We start from the raw sequence: 24,024 nt of genomic DNA on the forward strand, positions 1-24,024 counted from the left end.
TGGATAAATACACACTTACATAAGCAAGTTAGTAAAAAAGATGGCAATGTATATGAGCTTTGAAAGAAATAAGAAAATGACCCTTGACTATGGTACAGCCTTCAAGGAACTCTAAGAAGGCAACTACATGGGCGTGATAAAAACCAGGAATAAGTGAAAAGTTAGAGACCAAAACTGGACTGGCTTAAAACTGTACCAAAAATTAAAGGAGTCAGCAATTGGATGAGAAATATAAAAAAATAAGCTAGTAGGCTAGAATTTTTCACATAGAAATTACATGAAAAAGAAGTAAGTTGAAATAAATTAGAAAATCTTTGTAGTAAAAGTTTCTTCTGAAGGAAACAAACTGCTGATACACACAACAATACGGATGAATCTTAAAAAGATTACGCTGAGTGAAAGAAGCCTACGCTGAAGAGCGTATCCTGTGTGATTCCTTTTACACAGAGTTCTGAAACAGGAAATACTGATCTATGGTGGAAACTAATCAAAACAGTGGTTAGTTCTAGGGGGTAAGGAAAGGGATTGACTGACTAGAATGAGCGAAAAGAAACTTCCTAGGGCAATTATTAGTCATCAGGAAAAAAGAAATTAAATGCAAGTTAGAACTATGATGAATCACTCCAACGAAAACTATGCCCAAGGGACAGCCCATGGCTGAGTGGTTAAGTTCATGCGCTCCGCTTTGGCGGCCCAGGATTTCACTGGTTTGGATCCTGGGCACGGACATGGCATCGCTCATCAGGCCATGCTCAGGCAGCATCCCACATAGCACAACCAGAGGCACTCACACCTAGATAATACAACTATGTGCTGGCGGGGGGTGGGGGGGGGGGACTTGCGGGGAAGAAGAAGAAAAAAAAAAAGGAAGAAGAAGATTGGCAACAGTTGTTAGCTCAGATGTCAATCTTTAAAAAAAAAAAAGTATGCCCAAGAATAGGCATATAAATCAATGGAATAGAACTGAAAGTTCAGAAATAAAACCATACATTTGTGGTCAATTACTTTTCCACAAAAGGACCAACACAATTCAATAGGAAAATAACAGCCTTTTTAACAAGTGATCCTGGGACATGTGGATATCCACATGCAAAAGAATCTGTTTGGACCCTTACCTCACACCATATACAAAAATTAAATCAAAGCTGGTTATAGACCTATACATAAGAGCTAAAGCAATAAAACTCTTAGAAGGAAATACAGGTATAAATATTCTATGACTTTGGATTAGGCAATGATTTCTTAGATACGACACCAAAACCACAAGCAAAAAAAGAAAAATAGATAAATTGGAATTCAACAAAATTAAATGAAAAAGATGGACAATACCAAGTGTTGGTGAGGATAACAAGTGATCCTTCATACTTTCCTAATGGAGGTATAAAATGGCATAAGCACTTTGTATAACTGGCAGTTTCTTACCAAGTTAAAGATATATCTATCCCAGCAATTCCACTCCTAGGTATTACCTAAGAGAAATGATGGATAACTATGAAGATTCTCATGAAATTCTTTTTGTGGAGAATGTTGTTGACTCAGTAGCCCCAGTGCAAGGAAGTTCCTCAGCAAGATGACAGCAAGGAAGTTCTGGTGCTGCCTATTTGGGGGCAGAGTTAAAGCTAAGGGTCCCTCTTTGGAAATCTTTAACTACCCAGCTACCAAGAATCATTAATAAACCTTTACAAAAAGACAAAGTGATATTTACTGAGTACTAGGATATGACAGGCACTGTGTTACGTGGTTAATCCCATTTAGGCCTCACCAGAACCCTAGAAGTGAATATAACGATAATATTGCCTTCATTTTCCAAATAAAGTAACTAAAGTTCAGAGAAGTTAGCAGCTTGCCCTTGGTCACCTATGTAAATACGTGATTGTACATGCCATGGTTAAAAGAAGTAAATCTGTTTATCTTTGGGTTTCCAGTGTCTAGCACATATTGATTGTATAAATGAATGAATGAACGAACTAACAAATGATGTAAACACTTGACTGTCTGACCTCAGAGAACACATGAGAATCTCTATTCTACACTAACTCCAACTAACAGCTCTATTTCTAAGACAATTTTATAATTCAAGTTTTTGTTTTGTTTTACATATAGACGCTGTAGAGCTTTAGCTTTGACAAGCCAGTGAAATTTTTTTTTCAAAATTCTAAAAGGCTAGCAGGGTCCCTAAAATTAACTTACTGGAAATAAAACAAAAAATATGTAGTAATTACTTAAAGAAGTCAGTAGTAATTACTGTCCTACTCTATCAGGTGGGTAAATGCACATGTTGGTAGCAGAGGCACTTACAATACCCATATTAGTTAAAATAAATAATACTAGCTGCTGTAACAGATGCACCCTGGAATCTCCCAGTCTTAACCAAATAAAAGTTTATTTCTCCTTCACCATATAGTTCTGTGGAGGTCAGTAGGTTGTGGGGGCTCTGCTCCACATAGTCATTCACGGACCCAGACTCCTTCATCGTAGTCTGTGCCTTCCTCTAGATACTCAGAGTTCTCTCTATTTACCTTAGAGACTGGGAAAGTGAGGATTACTTGAACTTTTTATGCGGTGGGCATGGAACTGGCACATATCACTTTTATTATGTTTTATTAGCCAGAACTCAGACAGAAGGCCCCAACTAACTGCAAGCTATATGCCCCAAGGAAGAAGAGAACAAGGATATTGACATGGATGCTGACAAGAATGAGCAGTCTGTGGAGAAACACCCCAAACTGGGGGGAGAAAACTTTTGAAACGCAACAAAAAGGGATGTTAAGCCTACTATGACATCTAGAATATGATATGGCTGTTTAAAACAGATAACTATTTATATAATGAAAATGTCAAATAAAATTAAATTATAAAGAAGAAGAAAATAGGTATAAATGGATCACAACCAGGTAAAAATATACGTATATTCATTGTTAATAATCAAAAGAATCAGAATTCTTTTATATCTAAAGTTTAGTGCAAAGAAAGAAAAAAAAAAAGGAGTAAAGGAAGGTAAACTGACTCCATAATTGTGCTTAATCTGCCCAGAAGGTGGGCTAAATGGAGATAACAGGGGTCAATGGTCCCTGTTCTGGCCACTGATCGCTGTGTAACAAACTACCCCAAAACAATTTTATAGGTCATGAATTTAAGCAAGACTCAGCTGGAGAAATCTGTTTCACTAAGCATTGATGGAAGACACTTGGCATTAATCTGGGAGGTGGAGTGGTCTAGAGGGTCCAAGATGGGTTCACTCATATTTCTAGCATCTTGCTAGAAGACAGGCTCAGTGGGGACTGTTGACTTGAGCATCTACACATGGCTTCTCTAAAACAGTGGCCTCAGGGTAGTTGGACTTCTTACATAACAGCAGGATTCCTGGGGAGTGAGGGTAGCTATACTTATATCAGATAAAATAGACTTTAAATAAAAAACTGTCACAAGAGACAAAGAAGGACATTATATAATGAGAAAGGAGTCAATACACCAAAAAGATATAACAATTATAAATATATATGCACCCAACATCAGAGCACCTAAATATATCAAAGCAAACTGACAAAACTGAAGGGAGAAATAGACAGCAATACAATAACATTAGAAGGCTTCGATACCTCACTTTCAATAATGAACAAAACATCCAGATAGAAGATCAATAAGGAAACAGACAACTTGAATAACACTATAGACCAAATGGACCTAACAGACACATACAGAACATTCCACCCAACAGCAGCAGAATACATATTCTTCTCAAGGGCGCATGGATCTTTCTCCAGGATAAATCATACGTTAGGTCACAAAACAAGTCTTAACAAGTTTAATTAGACTGAAATCATACCTGGACATAAAAATTGCTCACTAACAATCAGAGATTCTAAACTGCGTGCATATGAGGTTTTCTGTAAAAATCTACCATTCTCTATACATTTTCCTGAGGGAGATAAAGAGGAAAAACCAGAAGATTTATATGATGTGTCAGCCCAGCGCACCTACTATTACATTTGCCTAACCTCATTGGACATGGCAGAATCTCATACATTCTGTGAGCTTTGATGGGCCAAAACAGTAAGATAGCCAGGAATTATATTCTCCTTTCTTAGTCACAACAATACCACACTTGTCATCTTTGTCAAGGGCATAAATATCTACTCATCCTCCAACCAAATTTTCTTAGAAAAATTACCACTTAAATCATTTAAGTGGTTAGATTGCACAGGCCAAATTTAGATGGGCTGGCAGTTTGCAATTAACAAAAGCTTTGTAATTTGTGGGATTAATTTTTTTTACTACATATTTCCCAAGTTCTCTTAAGGTGTTTATAAATTTAACTTCTTTTATTTAAAAAAAAAGGTGAATAATTTCTAGAGATCTGCTGTACAACATTGTACCTATAGTCAATAATAATATATTGAACACTTAAAAATTTAAGAGGATAATTTTACGTTGTGTTCTTTCCACAATAAAAAAAACCACAAAAATAACTGAATTGCCAAGAGGATTCTAACAAGTATCAGGGTTAGTCAAGACCCCAAGTCCAGGACTCCAAAGTGTGGGACGGATAGCTTGTTACAATCATCAGATACTGGATTTGGGGACTTAAATCCCACACACTTGGTGACATTTGCTCAAAACTAAGCAGAGGAAGGAAATCTAACAATATAAAAAGAAACATGACAGCTCTGTGGTGACGCTAAAGCATGAGAGTGGAACAACTCAGTTCACAAACTTCCCTTTTGTAACAATACTAAGGAGCAGAGAGCCCATGAATTTCCTCACTACAAGTCAGTGTACACAACACAGTCCAATCACACCTGCCTCTTCCAAGGCAAAAAAGAAAAGGGCAACGGTCAGAATCACTGTAGCTTTGAAGCTGCAGAATATTCCATATACCTCCATATTCAGTGCATGCTCCTCGAAAAAAAATCAAACAGTACATAGAAGTCTAGAATGTAAATAATGAAAGTTGTTCTCTCCTCCCCACTTTGATATCACTTTGATATGTATCCCTATACTTTGATATCATTTTGATATGCACCCTCCCAGTTTGGTGGTCACATATACCTACACACACACACACGTGTATGCACACGTGCACACATATAATATTTGGAATAAATGGTATTATCCTAACCATATCATTCTGCAATTTTTTTCCTCACTTAAAATTGTACACATGTACCTGATTTTTTCTATTGGCTGCACAGTATTACATATGACTATTTAAACAATCACTCATTGATGGGATACTTTTCATTTTATTTCATTTCTTTTTTCTATTTTTAAACATTGTTATTTATAGAAGTAATACTTCCACAGTTTTAAAAATTCAGACTGTAAGAAGAGTCTGAAATGAGAAACAAAAATCTCCCACCTCCCGTCCCCACCGACGCCACCACTCCCACACCCTTTATTCACAGGTTTTATTACCAGTTTCTGATTTAAGTTCTACTGCTGGTTACTACTGAAACTGTATGTAATACATTTCTACTTCTTTTTCTTGATTTATCAACTATAAGTATTGTCTATTGACTCTTCATGATGAAAAATTAGGAACGTCTGGTTTAAATTAGTAAATTCAGACATAGAGGAAAACAAAATATGGCATTTGGTTAGGGAACAGTCTCAGCCTGCTGCTAATAATGAGTCATCTTTTGTGGCAACACAACTTGGTTGCTACAAGTAATATTTTAATTATAGAAATATAGTAATTTAGTAATAACTTGGATTTAGCTATAGATAAACTCCTCCAGGATACGGAATGTCTCAGTTCACATCATGGTCCTGCTGTGAATTAACTTTGTGACTGTAAACACAGTACTTAACCTCTCGGTGCCCTAGTTTCTTATCTCTTCAAATAGGAGTAATAACTATCTCACAGATCTGAAAGAGGATCAAATTAAATCACACCTTTGAAAGAGCTTTGTAAACCACAGAGGTATCATTAGCACCTTTCCCTTTGGCCATCTCTGTCATTCCTGAGCCAGTGCCAGGCAAACAGGGCAGACAGGTCAGGCCGCCAGGTCAGGAATCCTCACCGCGCCCTGGTGCTTCTCAGGTTTCAGCCCCTAAGAGATCTGATGGAATGGTGGTGCCAGCCAGAGCGGAAGCTGAACCAGCAGTTAAATTAGCAGGGTCTATCAAGGATAAGAGGTCCTAAAGCAAAATCAAAAGGTGGAAGCAGGAGAAATAGATGCCTGTTGCCATTGGTGGTAGCAATGGAGGCACCAACGCCCTCAGAATAGGATTGAAGTGCCTGACATGGGGATGCGGAGTGCGATGGGAGAAGCCCGTGGGTGTAGGCATCAGATATCTAAGTCTTTGAGACAGTCCGTGGAAGCAGATCCTGAGACAAAAGGGCAGAAGGGGAGAGAACGGATCCTGGCTGCAGACAGGAATATATCATTGCCATGGGTTACTACCACAGTCCCAGGGTACAAGAGTCACATGGGAGAGCTCAGACCCAGAAGCCTCTGGAGCCCTCACTCTGCTCTCTTGAATTCAGCTTTCATTCTCTAAAAATGATCTTTCTTGCGCTAGCTCACTCGTAGACTCATGAGGAAAGTTGGTTCTGTAATTAATCTAAACATTTCCATAAGAATACAGCAGCTAGAACTTTCTTGTCAAGGACGGCACTTCACAGTTCTGGAGCGCACCCCCTCGCTGTGAGCCAGTAAGTCTGGTTTCGTCAGACTAGAGGTTTGTTCCTGGTGTTTTGGGGCTGGATAGGCTTTAACTGTGCTTTGTGCTGGATAATGGACAGCTCTATCTGAGACATGGTTGAGATGGGGAGGGAACAACTGTGACTGCCCCTCAAGATTTGAAATGAGAGAATAAGCCATCCCTAAGGTTATTCTAGAAAAAGTTAAATGCAAAGGAGGGAATCATTATCTATTGGAGTAAAGTAGGAAGCCATAAATGAGTAAATAAAGAATTTAGGGGCGGGGGCCGGCCCCGTGGCCAAGTGGTTAAGTTTGTGCACTCTGCTTTGATGGCCCAGGGTTTCACCAGTTTGGATCCTGGGTGTGGACATCGCACCACTCATCAAGCCATGCTGAAGCGACATCCCACATGCCACAGCTAGAAGGACCCACAAGTAAAAATATACAACTATGTACCAGGGCGCTCTGGGGAGAAAAAGGAAAAATAAAATCTTTAAAAAAAAAAAAAAGAATTCAGGGGCGCTCAAAGATGCTCTGGGAGTATTCTTAGGGAGAGGGAATTGTATTGTAGTTGTAATTTTGTAAGCAAAGATCAAATCAATTGTTTTTGCAGAAAGTTGTGGAAACAGAAACAGATGGTTCAGTCACTTTGTATGGTTAATAGGGCAGTAATCTTTTGTGGTACACATTGGCATGTTACAAAAATGATAGTAATTATAGCAATATAGTGGTGAGGTGATGCTCTTGATGTAGACAGAGTCCTACAAGAGTACTGGACAAGAAGGTAGAAGATGGAGCTTCTATCCAGCTTAGGGCAGCGCAGAGAAAGCAATGTCTTTTCAAGCAAGTCTAAGGGATGGGAGCCCTGCCAGGACCCAACAGGGGTGGATCTCCTTGGTGAAAATGACCTCAGAGCATGGAGCCATTATTAGCTTGGATCCTATTGCTGTAACTCCCTATTGCTATAACTCCCTATAACTCCCCTTGCTTGGATTCCAGGTGTACCAAGCAAAAATTAGCTTTCCATGTTGTATTTCTTGTTCAGGTAACGTGAACATCCAGGTAACCTATTTTACTTCTCTCTGTAAATTATTGTCATTTCCTTTATATTTTTAAATTTTATATTAAGAAAAACTTCAAACACACGGAAGTAGAGAAAATAGTATAATGAATATATATAACATACATAATATATGATGAATAGTATAAAATACCCATTGACCAGATCAATCATTATCAAGATTTTCCCACACTTGCTTCCCTTTCTTGCACTTTTAAAAGTTAAAATATTTTAAAGCAAATTCTAGACCCAAGTCACTTCATCCCCACTTACATCAGTACGGATCTCTAAAACACATGGACACTTTCTTACATACCCACAATATTCTGCTTTGCATTTATTAGTCTCTGTGAGCCAGGTTAATGGGAGGTGAATGCATTCTCAGGGAGCCCACAAAATCAACTTTCTGACTCTGATGCACAGCGAACTCACTAAGGTAAATGCCACTGGGACGACTCTTCTGGTCACTAAGATCCCTCTGTCTGAACATGACTTTAATGATTGAACTACAACAATCCAGGTCTCCTCACTTCTCACATGCACAAATCTACACACACTTGTGTACACATGAACGCATCATTGTGCTCACACAAATACACACACACAAAACTAAGGGCAAAATGAAGTAAACCCCTTCTGCACAGTAAAATAGTCGGTCACTGTAGCAATTCTGGTAGGCTATCCAGATAGGTAGGGATGCTATCTATAGAGAGAACACAAAACGCAAAAGTAACATCTATGTTTGCTTGGAAAATAGTAAATGAGAACAGCAGAGACCTAGGAAAGTACCGGCTTGTTGGGAAGGGAACTGAAAACCATAAGGCACCACCAACAGAGGTAGTATTTCATGCCAGGACAAAATTTTGCTGGTTCCACTTCCATCTTGGTGTGTAAGAATCTCATTAATCTTCCCCATCATACTCAGTTGTCTCCACCCAACCCACGGGGCCAGGGCACTGACTTCACAGGAAGTCCTCTTTCTCTTCCTTTCTTTCCATCTTCTCTACCTCCACACCCTTTCCCCAAACCTAACTCCCCGATGTCCTAATTTTTAAAACTAGGGACACATTTCTTTGGCCTAAGTCATGTACAGCATGTAGCACAGTGTCTGGTATACAACCTCTGCTATAGTCTGAATGTTTGTGTCCCTCCAAAATCCACATGTTGGAATCCTAATGCCCAATGTGATAGTGTTAGGAGGTGGGGGCTTTGGGAGGTAATTAGATCATGAGGGTGGAGCCCTCATGAGTGGAATTAGTGCTCTTATAAAGGAGACTCATTCCACCATGTGAGGACACAGTGAAAAGGTGACAGCTATGCACCAGGAGGAGAATCTCCACCAGAACACAATCATAACTGTGAGAAATAAATTTCTGTTGTTTACATGCCACCCAGTCTATGGCATTTTGTTATAGCAGTCCAAACGGGCTAAGACATCCTATTAAGAAATATTGGTTGGATGGATGGATGGATGATAAGTGGTTTAAATGAAAGGATAATACTTTAAGACCTACCTGAGTTCTGATGCAACTCTATTATGACCTTGAGGGGCCATTCGCCAAAATGGGTAGCCAGTCCTAACAACTAGCTGCTCACCCAGGAGATTAGAAAAGTGAGAATGGGACACAGATACCTGCCCTCCACCACCATCACCAACCACCAAGCATAAGAAGGGAGGAAAATGTCAGAGTGGAAAGATGATGAGCACTTACCTGAGAGAAACCTGAATGCAAATCTTGACTCTACCGTTTTCTAATTGTGTGACTTTGAACAAATTATTTTAAAAATTTCATTTGTCCCACGTACAAATGGGGATAATACTGTCTACTATGCGGGGTTGTTATAAGAATTAAATTAAATAACGTATGTAAAGTTCCTAGCACAGTGCTTGACACATACTGGGCACAAAATATTATAATTTTTATTACATAATGTTATTTATAATCATTAAGAAATCCCTGGAGGGAACCTGGGAAGTTATGGTTTATTTGTGAAATAGGCTAAACACTTAAGATTTACTTCAGAGAAGGATAGCAAGATGGAATCTTTAAGGAGAAAACTTGACAAATTAATTTATTTAATTTTAGAGGAAGTAAATAGCATGTAGATAAAAGGGAGCTACTTAATCTTATCTACCTTGAGACGTTAAGAAAACTTTGGACAAATTTCCAAAGGAGAGGCTGACATAAAAGTTGCAGGAGATTGGGATGTTTTGTGAGGCAATAAGGAACTAGCTCAGAAACAAAAACAATGGGTGGAGCCTATTGATTCCAGTCAGGGGAGGGCACTCGAGGGCCCAAGTGACAGCTCCTGGGAAGGCAGCAGATCCATGAAGGGCGTGGTCATCACGTATCTAATTTTGGATTTCTCAGAGAGGAAACAGGAAGGTGGAGTCCTGTGTACTTGGGGAATCTGGCCAAGTGGTACTTAGGCGTCAGGCAACCATGGAATTGACATCAATGATAGGAAGTGGGGAAGGGGACTACCATTAATCTAGGTGACTAGGGCAAGCCATGTGTGAAGGAAAAGGAGTGAAGAAAAGCATTTCAAATAAGGCAACAGCCCTACAATTTTAAGTGAACAAAAGTGAGGCCATCTTGTTTTGCTAAATGGCCCCAGCCCCTCCTCTGTGTGACTACTCGCTGCTCTGCACGTACTCTAAAAAATTCACATGCTCTCCTAACTTATGATGTGTGTACTAATCCCCGACAGCTTGATAAATTAAAACATTGTTCTATAACTTTCTCTCCAGGAACAGGCTGACTACAGGCGGGAAACACACCTATAAGGTATCCATCACAGCTGACAGAAGAATGGAACAATAAAAGACTCTGGAGTCTGTCATGCCTGAAGGAAACCCCCTCCTTACCGCCCATTTTCCCTATATAACTTCCTTAAGATTCTGTAATCCTTGAAGACAGGATTTTGAGACATTAGTCACCCGTCTTCCAATTGGCCAGCTAATCTAATTAAAGTTCCTTTCTCCATCGCTAACTCGTTGTGATTAATTGGCTCAGATCACAGGAGCAGAGTGATTCCATTCTCGGACAATGGCTGTGGTCAGAGCCCCAAACAATGCAAGTTCAGAGCGGCTACAGCTCAGAGTAGCTGAGCTGAGGATGCGGAAGAGGGTGGAGACATGGTCAGATTTCCATTCTGAAAAGTCCAAGGTATTTTAACAGGAGCCACTGGGAGGCTTGGGCAGCCACAAGAAGAGCATTGTGATGGGTTCTGGGACCCCAGCTACACTCCAGCTATATGAGGACAGTTAGGCTGTTTAAATGTTGCTGCCTTAATAGTACGTTGGGAAGTGGGGATTAATGGAACCAAGTAAAGAGCCTCAAGCATCTGTGCTAGGAAGAGGCTTACTGGGACGTGTGTAAATGACCTGGAGGAGGGAGTAGACAGTAAAATCTCTAACAACACTTTCAACCAGTGATGGGTCTAGATCAGGGTCAGCAAACTACAGCCCACAAGCCAAATTCAGCCTGTGACTATATTATGCAGCCAGTGAGCTAAGAATAGTTTTTACATTTTTAAATGGTTGGAAAAAAAAGTCCAAAGGAGACTGATATTTTGTGACACATGAAAATTATATGGAATTCACATTTCAGTGTCCATAAGTCATGTGTTATGGGAACACAGCAATACTTGTTCATTTACTATTGTCTATGGCTGCCATCACAACACAATGGCAGGGTTAAGTAACTGTGACTGACACTGGGGTCTGACTGCAAAGCTGAAATTATTTATTACCTGGCCCTTTATAGAAAAAGCTTGCCAATCCTGGGGCTAGTCAGAAGAGCCTAGATAGCTCACCATGTGGTCAGACAACTGACAAATGAGTCTTAGTAGGAGAAAGTGCAAAGTAATACACTTTGGGATGAAAATACCCAAATTGTTTATAAAATGAAGATAGGGCTCTGAGCTGTGAGATCACAACTCAGTCCTAAGCACAACTGGGAGGACTAAAGGCAGTGAGAGTAATATTAAGTGAATTTCCTGCCCTAGACTATAAAAATCAGTACACACTGGATGGAGTTGGTTCTCTGCAGACTTCACCTGATAGGGGCCTGGGGAATGATTTCAGGAAGACTAGACTAAAATTCAGCTGAGAAGAAAGGCTATATTATTTTGCACTTTCACTTAAAAATTATGTATCGATACAGATATCAACAGCCCTCATGTAATCTAGGGGAAAATTAGTGATAAAGATTTAGAATTTGTGATGTGTATACAGGACTATTGGGAGATGGGATATCACCCAGACTTTGTCTTATTCAACACTATAGCTCCCGTGCCTAGTTGACTGGCATATGATAAGCATTCAAATAATATTTGTTGAAGAAAAGAAAGAAGGAAGAAAGGAGAGGGGAGGGGAGTGAAACTTTTCCCTTCTTCCCTTCTGGGTTCCTTGGCAAGGAATAATTAAATTAATAATTAAATTGACATAAGACAGATTAACAGGAGAAAAACATTTAATTTCATATGTGTAAGAGCCCCAAAGATATGAGACTCAAAGCAGTGACCAAAGCAGGTAGCTTTTATACCTTAAAGAAACAATAAATTTGTGAAGAATTGATAAGACAAAGAAGTTTGGGCTTGGGGTAGTAAATTAATGAGGAAGTAACAAGGTTTGTTTATACAGACTTCTTGGCCTTGAATGCCCCGTCTCCGGTGATAAGGGTCCTTCTCCCCTCCTGTCATAGGGAAGATATCTTCACATGGGAGACTTATTTCTGGCTTTCAGGGAGACAAAGGAGGGTCAGAGTATCCATCTTGTACTGGCTGTTTCTCAATTAACTTTAATTTAAAATAATCAATATGCCAAAGTGGTATATTTTGGGGTGGCATACTCTGCTCTCCTTCAGAAGGAAGGAAGGAAAGGAGGGAGGGAGAAAAGAAGAGGAAGAAAGAGAGAGGGAAGGAGGAGGAAACAGGAAGAAGAAAGGAGGGGAGAAGGGAGATGGGGTAGAATCTACAGGGTTTGAAGGCTGAACAGGTGTCAGCCAGATGCTGATGAGGAAGAGCACTCCAGTAGAGAAACAGGAGCACAAGAGGGCAGAAGATGCTGTGAGGCCCAGAAATAATGTAATTTCAATCTCCCAGTCACCTTTGCTCCAGCTAAGCTAACTTGGTTTCTCAATATCGCTGGTCCTGTCAAGGGGCCATCTAGGGCAACAGGAAAGGCGAATTCCCAAGGATAATTACAGCATCAACCACTCAGTAATTTGCTCAGTCCCTCAGGGCAGTTGTTTAGCATACACTGATTTCCCCAGCCGGATCCTCAGGTGTAGTTTCCACACCTGCAAAGTGACAGAACTGACCTGAAACCTTGGCACCTTGGGTCATGGTGCTTTGGGGACCCTACCTGGGTATGGCTGGCCTCCGTCTTGGACACCTCTGACCTTTTCTATTTCAATGTAACAGAAGTCAAGTCCAGAGAATTCCCTGAGAACACCCAGCCCAATGTGTTGCAGGGCTCAAAAGGAACAAGGTGTCTTTCCCAGATAAGATTCTCTCCCTGCCCAGCAAAGACTCAGCCAATATCAGGCTTCCAGAATCTATTTTTGCTGCGAGGTAAACTCCTCCTAGTAAACTGAAAATCCCATGTCCTGAGAACTCCCTCTGTTCCAAGCAAACCAGGACAGTTGGTTACCTGACAGACAGGTTCCTCATTTACAATGGGCCTCTTATCCTACTGTTCCCCAGACCTCACCGGGGCCTGCTCCAGAGTTTCTGCTGCGTGAAGTCCACCGCTCAGAATATTCAGCTTGGCTCCTTCTGGGTCAGGGGAGAACACAGCATGGGATGGGTGGGCCCATGGGGACAGGGTTAGGATCAGAGGAGACCAGGTGATGAGGACAAGGGGTTCCTAAAGAAACTCAGCTGTTGTTAGAGAGTTGGATCAAAGATTTCTCTTTTATCTAGATCCTGTATGTGTTCCTGAGCATATAGAATTATGTTCAGAATTATTAATGAGGATTAAACAGTACCTGGTAGCAGGAAAAACTTTCAACATTTACAATGTTTGGAGATAAGAACTGCTAAAAGGAAGGTTACTTTAAACCCTATTTTCAAGTAAGCAGAATGTGAGTTATTAAAATATAGATAATAAAGAGCAGAGTAAAACTTTGTTGGTTGGTATAAAACAGCTGTAATAACTGCAGTAATTTATATCTAATTACCATGTGGAATAGTGATTATGAGGCATTATTGTGTCGAGTAAATCATACACTAAGATCTCTGTGATTAGGGTACTAAATTCTGCTCAGTCATGTGTGCTCCGGTATTTAGTGTAAAACCATTAAAGGTAATTCAGGTTGGCCTAGTCTTGGGTTTTTTTTGTGGCAGGGCATAGAGTTAAACAGCAGGTGAACTTGTTACATTTGGTCCTGGAAGGATGAATATAAAGACACCTTAAAAAAAAATTAACCCCATCTTTATTTATAAAGGAATTCTCAGAAAAACTCAAAGAACTTTGCAGATTTTAATCTAATTAATCCTCACACTAATCCCAGGAGGGAGTTCTTACACAATGGCCTTCATTGTTTAAAGCCATCTTGTTAGAGGCCACAAAAGAGTCACTTTGTCTGCAGTTGCCTCTCTTGTCCTGACTTAATTCATAAATGTTATAATGTTCTTTGAAATAAGTCTAGTATAAACATAAACTATTAGTGTATTAATAATCTCCATTCATTATGAGACAAATTGATCTCATCACTAAGAATTTCTTAGAAATGACTTTACACACCGCCTTAAAGAAATAGAGATGTTTATTAGAGGGGAATTCAAAGTTATGGGTGAACTGTTTATGATTAAAATATTTTCGTATATTAATCCACACATATTTATAGGGCTCCTGCTATGAGTACAACATTAGGTGCTATGGACAGAAAGACAGCTTAGGATAGAAGTGAAGTAATCGTAATAGTAATGTGTGTGGTGGTGATCTCGAGGTCTAAGTGAGTCAGAACATCTCATTACTAAAGCAGGGACTGGAGTTCAGCAGTCCTAAGAAGGGACAGATACAAGAGGAGGATTCTTGACCGCCAGCATTTGCCCACCCTTGCTTTGCATTTGGTTCAGATGGCATGGTCTTTAATAGTTCTCCCTAGTAGACTAGTTAAGGGAATATTTTCACATACAAAAGTCTCATTGGGTACAAAATAGGTAGGACATATATTATTTCCCACCGATTACAGACAAGAAAATGAGCTCCACAATAGTAAAGCTGCTGGGGATCACAATGAATGGATGGCAAAATTAGAAGCTGAAGCGGGTTCCCCAAGTTCTCATGTGTGCTCTCGTCTAAATGAAGCCTTCCCAAAGCACTTCCAAAGTTGGCCTTCCACCCTCACCCTCAAGCTCCCCCAGCCCAGCCACCACCTCCAGACTCCAGCGCTGGAGCACTTATTCCTTAAACCCTGTCCCATCTGGGACCTCCTACTCCCTTGCATTTCAGCCAGACATGGTTAGAGAAATCTACAGGAACGTTTATTTTAAAAAGGAAGGGAAGGGGCCAGCCCAGTGGTGCAATGGTTAAGTTTGCATGTTCCGCTTTGCCTCAGCCTGGGGTTCGCCGGTTCGGATCCCGAGTGCGGACATGGCACCGCTTGGCAAAAGCCATGCCGTGGTAGGCGTCCCACATGTAAAACAGAGGAAGATGGGCAGGGATGTTAGCTCAGGGCCAGTCTTCCGCAGCAAAAAAAAAAAAAAAAAGAGGAAGATTGGCAGTAGTTAGCTCAGGGCTAATCTTCCTCAAGAAAAAAAAAAAAAGGAAGGGAAGACAAATATAGAGATGTGAAAACAACATACTTAATTGAGTGCAGGTTTCAGTTCACAGTTTGTTTTTCCCAACAGAGCAGATGGGCTCCTTAGGCAATTCTCTTATCCATTTCGGGTCTTTCTTCTCCTCCTCTGGAGGAGGGTTAAACTGAATCTCCAGCCTCTCTGCCAGCAGAGTAATCCATGGAAGGAAGAAGTGATTCACCAGAGTCGTGTATCACATGACTAACCCTCGTCTATCCACATCCAACAGCTTTCATCCCTTCGTGAAAAAATAAGGGAAAACATTCCAAAAATATCCTACGGGAACCTCCTAAACCACATACTCCAATGGAGAAAGGAGTTCTCAGGATGAGGAATATGCAGCACTTGAATCTGTCAGCTGAGTGGCACCTTTTCCCACATTTTGATTTAAAAAAACTTTCCCACTTTCTCCCCTCCATTTCCAAGCAAGATTTCACAGGCTGATGCTGAGGTCCTAAGGTGCTGACAAATCTTTGATATATGAAACAGGGGTCTTCCCTCGCCCACCTCAAGGAGTCTACATGCTTTTGTGCAAATCATTCCATTTGTGTGCAGAAAGAAAGGAAGGGGGACAGTGTAGAGTAATGGTTAAGAGCTGGACCTCTGAAATCAAATTGCTCTGGAACAGAGTTCCTGCTCTCTTTGCTGGCTGCATGACCCTGGCCAAGTCAGTTACCCTCCCTGAGACCCCATGTCTTCATCTACTTAAAAATTAATTATAATCTTTAAAATTAATAATAGCTAGCATTGATTGAGCACATACTATGTGCTAGGAACTATCTATGCTACTTTTACATGCATTACATGCATTATCTCATTTAATCCTTAGCACAACCCTGTGAAGTGGTGACTATTATCATCCCCATTTTATAGGTAAGAAAATTAAAGCACAAAGAGGTTAAATAGTTTGCCAGAGATTATATGACTGTAAACAAAAACAGAATTCAAAACAAGCAGTCTTCCTCTAAGACCCACGCTTGGAATCGCTACCTTCTTCACAGTGATGTTGTAAAGATTAAACGAGCTCATAAAAGTCAGGTCCCCTACATAGTGCTGGTTCTTCAACAAGCCTTAGATAAATGTTAGCTGCAGTATTATTTTTAGTGTTGTCATTTGTTCCACGAGATATCTGGGCCAGAAAATAGGTTTTGACATAAGAAATTTTGTGTCTATTCCAGTTAACTGCCCCAACGTATGTGTTTTGCAATTGAACTGACAGGCCTCTGCTATTACCTAAACAATCTGTGTGTTATGGGCTACCCGGTTAAGAGACGGACTAAATGGTTGGTAAGTTGCCCATGCAAAAAAAGTTCTTCATACTGGAAAGAAGTATGAAGTCTCTTATAAAAGAATGGCATACTGAGCAACAGCTAGCAGAACTGTAGGAAGCACCCAGATTATAAATGGATTGTTTCACAAGTTCATTTGTCTATTGTTATAAACTCTGAATACATAGAAATAAGGTTGCAAATGGTGGTTACATTCCAAGACTATTCACAGAAGTCTATTTAGCCCATTTTAAAGCTCAATGATAGAAATCATGCCATTAGCCCAAGGGCAAGCCTAGGCTCATGTGATAAAAGAATAAGAAAAGTGTCTTTCCTGGTACAGAGGAACGTTGATATAGAGATATTCATTACCTATTTCTGTGTAACAAATTATGCCAAAACTTACCATATTAAGACAATAAACATCATTACCTCACAGTCTATGTGGGCCACCTGGGAGTGGCTTAGCTGAGTGGTTCTGCTCAGGATGTCTCAAGAGGTTAAGGTCAACTCACCTCGGCTGCAGTCATTTGAAGGCTTAACTAGGGCTGGAGATCCCCTTCCAATATGGCTCACTCACATGGCCATTGGCAGGAGGCCTCAGCTCCTCATCACACGGGCCTTTCCATGGCGCTGCTTCAGTTCCTCATGACACGGTAGCTCTGGCTTTCCCCAGTGCAAGTGACCCAAGAGTGACAACAAGAAGGCAGTTCAATGCCTTTTATGACCTGGTCTTGTAAGTCACACACTATCACTTTTGTCATATTCTATTCATTATAGGCCATATGCTATTCCTTAGGAGCAGCCCACACTCAATAGGAGGGGGAATCTCTTGATCGGAAGCATATCACAGAATTTGTAGACCTATCTTAAAATCACCATGTAGCTTTCATTGTCCCCATCCCTCTCTCCGGGCACCCAGTGATACAAAATAATAAAAATAAATTGGGATTCAGAACTGCAGCACTTCTCAACAAAGTCTCCTGTGAAGACCCAAAACAATCCATGCTCTTGCCTCAACTTTTCTTGAAAAACATCTATCCCCTTTCCTTAAATGGAATCTTATTTGAAGAATTTATACTAAAGAGAGAGTAATCACACTCCTGAAATCTTTGCTTTATTCATTAGTATCTCTCATTAGAATTTCAGGCAATAAAACAAACCAAAATTAAAAATAACAACCTTCTCCCAAACTGGGTGGATTAAAATATTTGAGGGTAGGAAAGCAACCGTCAGTAAGCTGTCTCCCTTCAGCTCATAATGACCTGAGTGCCCTGGCTACTGAATATTCTGGGTCTTGGGAACCATGGGATCTCTGATCTAGGTTTCCTAACCTGACTCCCATGGCTGCAGCTCTGCAGGAAAACGGTGGGCATTCAAAAGTGACGGACTGCCCTGGAGTCCAAAGGCAGCTGGCGCTCTTGCACCTGAGGCATGCAAGATTCTAAAGTGACAGGTTCATCTTCAGAGGAAAACGATGTTTCATACGACTTTTTATTGTGTTTTTTAACGTGAAATTTGGTAATCTATATAGACTGTTGTCAAAATAGGACATTTATATAAATGGATAGATAGGAGTTGCAGGCAATTCAACTCCAAGTAGGAGCTAGGGGCTTGATCTATGAGTTCTGACAGGGTTGTTGTTGTTTTAAATCTTATTTGAGTCTTAAAACCATTTGAGAATATGATGAAAGCTAAGGGACTTACTCAAGAAAATACATATACCCACAAAATTTTGCACATAAATTTAAGGCTTCCCGAATCCCCTAAAACCCATCCAGGGGATGTGGATTAAGAACCTCGTAAGATTCCAAGGGAGAAGGGGTGGAAGCTTATTGCCATTCCATTTTTCCATTAAAATTTAGATCCAAATCAGAAGCTACTGCTGAGAACTTAATTCTTTTTCATTTTTTTGTGGTGGTTGTTGCTGTTATACAGAACCAAAGGCCAGAACAGACACCTCTAGTAGATTTTCTGTGCTTGGGGTTAGAGCATATTGCAAATACCTTAGAGGCAAAAGGAACGTGGCAGTGAGCACACAGAGAAAACACATTTGCTGGAAAACAATGGTAATTATAAAGTAGGACACACAACTGCTGGGCATAAGCCTTGCCCTCTCCAAGTCGACCTGACTGTGCAGCAAATTTGGCCAACCTGCCAGAGAGGCAGCAACTGCTAGGCTTCCCCCTTAGCAAGAAAGCGCTAAATTCGTTTTCTGCCGAGCATCCGCAGCCAAGATCTCACCCCGAGATCGCCGAGGCCCTCCTTCGGTGGAGCAAACTCCCGGCAGCAAGGCCCAGCCCCGGGCGGGATCGTTCCAATCTACACACTTGGCCCGCACACCCCGCACACCCCGCACACCCGGCTCCGGGAGAAGTGGCAGAGCCGCGCCGGAGACTGCAGCTTGGTCTGTGAGTATCCCTCGGGCAGCGGCGGGCGCACAGGGCCCGACGCCAGGCCCGGGGCATGAGGCGGGGGTCGCGGCGCGCCCCTGCCCCGCCCCTCGCGGGCGCCCCGCCGCGCGCTGCGGGCCTGCGTGTCCTCGCGCCGACCCCTCCCTCGCGCGCCTCGCCCGCGGCCGCTCCGGCGCACGCGCGCGGCCTCGCGCAGGGCGGGGAGAGGCGGCAGCCTAGGGCGCCCGGCCCCGAACCTGTCAGATCCGGGGAGCCGGGCTGCAGCTGCTGGCGCGGCGGGCGCCAGGACGGCCCAGCTCCCCGTCTGCCCCGGCCGAGCTGTGCGAGCCGGGCCGCCGAGCCGGCCGGCAGCGGGGAGATGAGCGGCGGCCCCGCGGCAGCGCCCCAGGTAGACGCGCCGCCCCCTCGCGGAGCCCGGGCGCCTCCGGGCCGGCCCTGCGCCCCCGCCGCCCGGGGCTTCGGAACTTGTGGGCAGTGTTGGGGCGCCTGTAATTTATAACGTGTTTCGTGTTCCCCAGGATGGGGAGGAACGCGCGGCAGTGTCTCCGGGAACTGGCGGCCCGGTGAAGTAGGAGCCGCCGGCAGCCCGCCTGCAGCCGGCCGTTCCGCGCCGCCTCTGCCATGGCCGGATCCGGCGCGTGGAAGCGCCTCAAATCTCTGCTGAGGAAGGATGATGCGCCGCTGTTCTTAAATGACACCAGCGCCTTTGACTTCTCGGACGAGGTGGGGAACGAGGGGCTTTCTCGGTTTAACAAACTTCGAGTCGTGGTGGCCGACGATGGTTCTGAAACCCCGGAAAGGCCTATTAACGGGGCGCACCCGGCCCTCCAGGCCGACGACGACTCCTTGCTGGACCAGGACCTGCCTTTGACCAACAGTCAGCTGAGTTTGAAGGTGGACCCCTGTGACAACTGCAGCAAACAGAGGGAGTTACTGAAGCAGAGAAAGGTGAAAACCAGATTGACCATTGCGGCCGTTCTTTACTTGCTTTTCATGATTGGAGAACTTGTAGGTGAGTTGTGTTGCCAACTCACTTTCCATTTAGCTTGCCTGGAGAGTATTTGTCAAGCTTTTGTTACATATGATTTGAGGTTTAAACCTTCTTTTCAGGAAGCTTGCTATTTATCAAGATACTGATCTCATGATATGAAAAGGCCACATGGTTTCAAAGTGCAGATCAACCTAAGTCTAACATAAACTTCCAGAGATAACTTTGACTTCTTCTTCTAGTTCTCCAAACACTGTGTCATCTCCCGTAAAGTTAAGGACATTATCATCATTGTATATCACGTAACTTCCTCTTTTTAAAAAAAATCTGATAAAACACCAGGTTAATTTTTGCAACGTTTAAAATAGTCAATGATTCTAAAATTACTTAGAATCATAAAATTTTGCAGTATGAAGGGACCTTATTGAACACCTGCTCCACCTTCTTTTTCCCGCCTAAGGAATCTGAGGGCCCAAAGAGGTTAAGTAAGTTGTGAGGACCTTTAGGTGGTTAATGGAAGAGCCACATCTACATTTCCCAGTCTCTTGATTTTTTTTCTCTACATCTGATTTAAGTGGTCTTTTTATACTGTTTCTGTATTTATATCCAAGAGATTTGCGAAAGTAAATACTACCAACTAACCTGAAAGGTTTTCATTATAGGGAGTATCTGAAAGGAACCAGAGGGCTCCCCTAGGATTTATGACCTTGGTTTTATTTTTCATTTTTTAATTATTCAAGTAGAACATTCTCACTATAAAATACATTCTTAGTTTAGAGATTAATTTCACAGTCACATTAGCGTAACTGCTAACTTCTCTTAGTTTACAAAGTGACATTAAAGCAGGGAGCTAGTCTCCCATGTTGTCTCCATGATGAACCATGACGGGAACAGAGGTGGCAGTCTAGATCTAAGATGCTGGCTGGAGGTTAGATGTAGGAAGATTACGTACATTTCCTACCTCATTTTACACCACTCCTCCCCAGAACTCCCTTCAGCCATGCTGGCCTGCTTTCTCCCTACAACCCACAAAACTCTTTCCTGCCCGTATTCAAACTGGCTAGTCCCTCTTCCTCAATGGCTTTCAAACTTTTTTGACCTCACAATAGCAAGAAAAACACTTAGCATTGTGACTCGTGAAGGCATGCGTGCATGCATATGTATGTATGTACACACATATACACATTTGTATGAATATATATATAACTGAAAGTTTCATTTCATGTGATGTGTTCTAATATTTTTTCAGTTGTAGTCCCAGCCCACTTAATTGATTTCATGGTCCACAAATAGATCAGGGCCTGCAGTTTGAAAAGCACTGCTTTACACAGACTGCCTTTTCCCAAATCTCTTCACTGGTTTCTTGTCGTTCATGTCTCATCTTAAAAGATACCTCTGAGAGACCTTTTCTGACTGACTAAAGTAAACCCTCTTCTCCACTGTTCCTGCCCCAACTTTAAAAGCCGTCAGCACTGAGATTATCTTGTTTGTATATTTACTTGTTTAATATCTGTTTTCCTCCACTGAAATTTAATCTGAATTTCCAGCACCTAGAATGATGACTGGCACAGAGTGGACACTCAATAAATTTTTATGGAATTAATTTTCGTTGTGTTACAGACTTTTAAATGCTTAAGCTGTAAACAAATTAAAAGATGGGAGTAAAGCTGTGGCCAGGTAAGACATGGTCTCAGCATACTAAGAGTCAATGACTTGCCTAAATTCACACAGCTAGAATAGATAGTCATTCAGACTTTGTGATTCTTGCAGTTAATAATTAATATTTGAAGTAAAACTCACAGCGATCACAATTTTCCCCCTTAAAATTAATTTAGAGTTTATTTCACCTAAGTAAAAATTATTAAATACAATTGTCCTGACTTACCATTTTTGAAGACTCTTACTTGGTAAATGTTGTTTTGTGAAAGCCGCAATAAGTATTTCCTTTCTAATATGAAAATCTTTTGTTAAACAATACAGAGATGTTAGTACTTAGGATAGGCATTAACAGTATTATTCAGAATGTTCCATAGAGTTAAACTGTATACAGTAGAGCATTTATTAAAGTGTGTCAAAAGCACCTAAAAATAAAGCGTCTTACGTAGGAAGTATAGAGTAATAAAAAAATGAAGTAATTTAAAGATCTGAAAGAGGAAACTTGATTTTGAATTTTGGCTTTGCCACGAACTTGCTTTGAGACCTTATACAAGGTCCATTCTTTTTTCCCTTCTATTCAGCAAGTATTTTTTGAGTACTTACTATATGCCAAGCACTGTGCTACGTGTTCTGGATATACAATGGAGAACAAAACTATTATGACCCCTGATATCAGAAGCATTTAATCTAATGGAGGAAACAGATGTTAAATAAACATAAGTAAATTTAAAATTCAAATGGTCTTAAGTGCAGTGAAGAAAAAGGACAAGGTAGTATAAGACACAGTGACCAGTGAGACTAAGTTTATTTATGAACCAGGTAGAGTTAAACCAAAAAAAGATAGTAGGAGTTATTGAGCAAAGGAAGTGGAGGAGGAGTTTTCCAAGTGAAGAGAACAGCATGTACAAAGATTCTAAAACCTTTAGTTCTTTAAAAGGAACCAAAAAGAAGGCCAGTTTGGCTGGAATGTAGTAAGGAAGAGGGAAAAAGGCAGATCAGGCAGACCACATTATATGAGTGTAGTTTTTATTCTAAATATGATGGGAAGCAGTGAAGGCTTTTAAGCAGAGAGTGACATGATGGGCTTTACCATTTTCAAAGATTACGTTTTAAAAGATTGGCTCTTATGTGGACAATGAATTGGAGGGTGCAAGAATGGAAGCAAGTAGAGGCTGACCCCGTAGCTGAGTGGTTAAGGTTCCATCCGCTCTGCTTTGGCTGCCCGGGTTCACCACTTTGGATCCCGGGCACAGACCTACTCCACTCATCAGCTATGCTGTGGAGGCATCCCACATACAAAGTAGAGGAAGATTGTCACAGATGTTAGCTCAGGGCAAATCTTCCTCACCAAAAAAAAAAAAAAGAATGGAAGCAAGTAAACTATTGCAGAGGTCCAGACAAGAAATGATTATGGCTTGGACTAGAGTGGATGGAGAAAAATATACTGATTGAGAAACATTCTAGACATAACATTGACAATATTGGTTAATGGTTGGAATGTGGGGGTTGAGCGGAGAGCAGTGTCAGGGGTGATTCTGAAATTTCTCACCTAAGCAGCTGAATGTATGGAAATGTACGTCATTTATGAAAAATAGCACGATTTAGGAATGGACTCAAGGGTTATTTTAGACATCTTATACATATGTGAAATAGCCATGTAAAGATGTCTAGTGAGCTGTTACATATGAATCTGCAGTTCAAAAGAGAGGTCAAGGTAGAGAGAAATACAGTATGTAATGCTATAGGAATGGGAAAAATTTACCCAGAGAGCCCAAGTCTTGAGGATCTCCAACTTTAGAAGTCAGGCAGAAGGCAAACAGGTATCCCAGAATCCAAGAAAAGAGAGTATTTCAAAGTGGAAATAAATACGTTGAGGCTGCAGAGAAGTTTAATAAGATGAGAACAAAAACATCCTTTGGATTTAGTAACAGAGTTATTGATTCCTTTGACAACTGCATTTTTATTGGAAATGAAAAAGCTTGAAGAGTGAATGCAAACAGACTTCCAGGTAAAGATAGTAAATGAACTCATGCATCTAATTGTATTCTCTCCTGAGGCCTCTCTTAAACTAAAATAAAGGGATACATACATATATACATACCTACCATAAAGGGATATATATATGTATATATTCTCATATATGTATGTATTCTTGTGTATATACACACTATATATATAT

General features: G+C 41.2%; 2 protein-coding genes across 2 annotated transcripts in view; one reads left to right on the forward strand and one right to left on the reverse strand.

Moving 5' to 3' along the window:
* Positions 1–24,024, reverse strand: part of BLOC1S6 (biogenesis of lysosomal organelles complex 1 subunit 6) — a 106,419-nt gene that overhangs the window by 37,592 nt on the left and 44,803 nt on the right. The gene's annotated exons all lie outside the window — the stretch shown is intronic.
* The window catches only part of SLC30A4 (solute carrier family 30 member 4), a 28,153-nt gene continuing 23,356 nt past the window's right edge, over positions 19,228–24,024 (forward strand). The window contains exons 1-2 of the mRNA XM_044764956.2: positions 19,228–19,589; positions 19,720–20,213. Of these exons, the coding sequence (XP_044620891.1) occupies positions 19,823–20,213 (391 nt within the window). The 5' untranslated portion in view covers positions 19,228–19,589; positions 19,720–19,822. The remainder of the gene's footprint in view (positions 19,590–19,719; positions 20,214–24,024) is intronic.

Source organism: Equus asinus, chromosome 2 (genome assembly GCF_041296235.1).
Source record: "Equus asinus isolate D_3611 breed Donkey chromosome 2, EquAss-T2T_v2, whole genome shotgun sequence".
In the NCBI taxonomy this organism is placed as follows: Eukaryota; Metazoa; Chordata; class Mammalia; order Perissodactyla; family Equidae; genus Equus; species Equus asinus.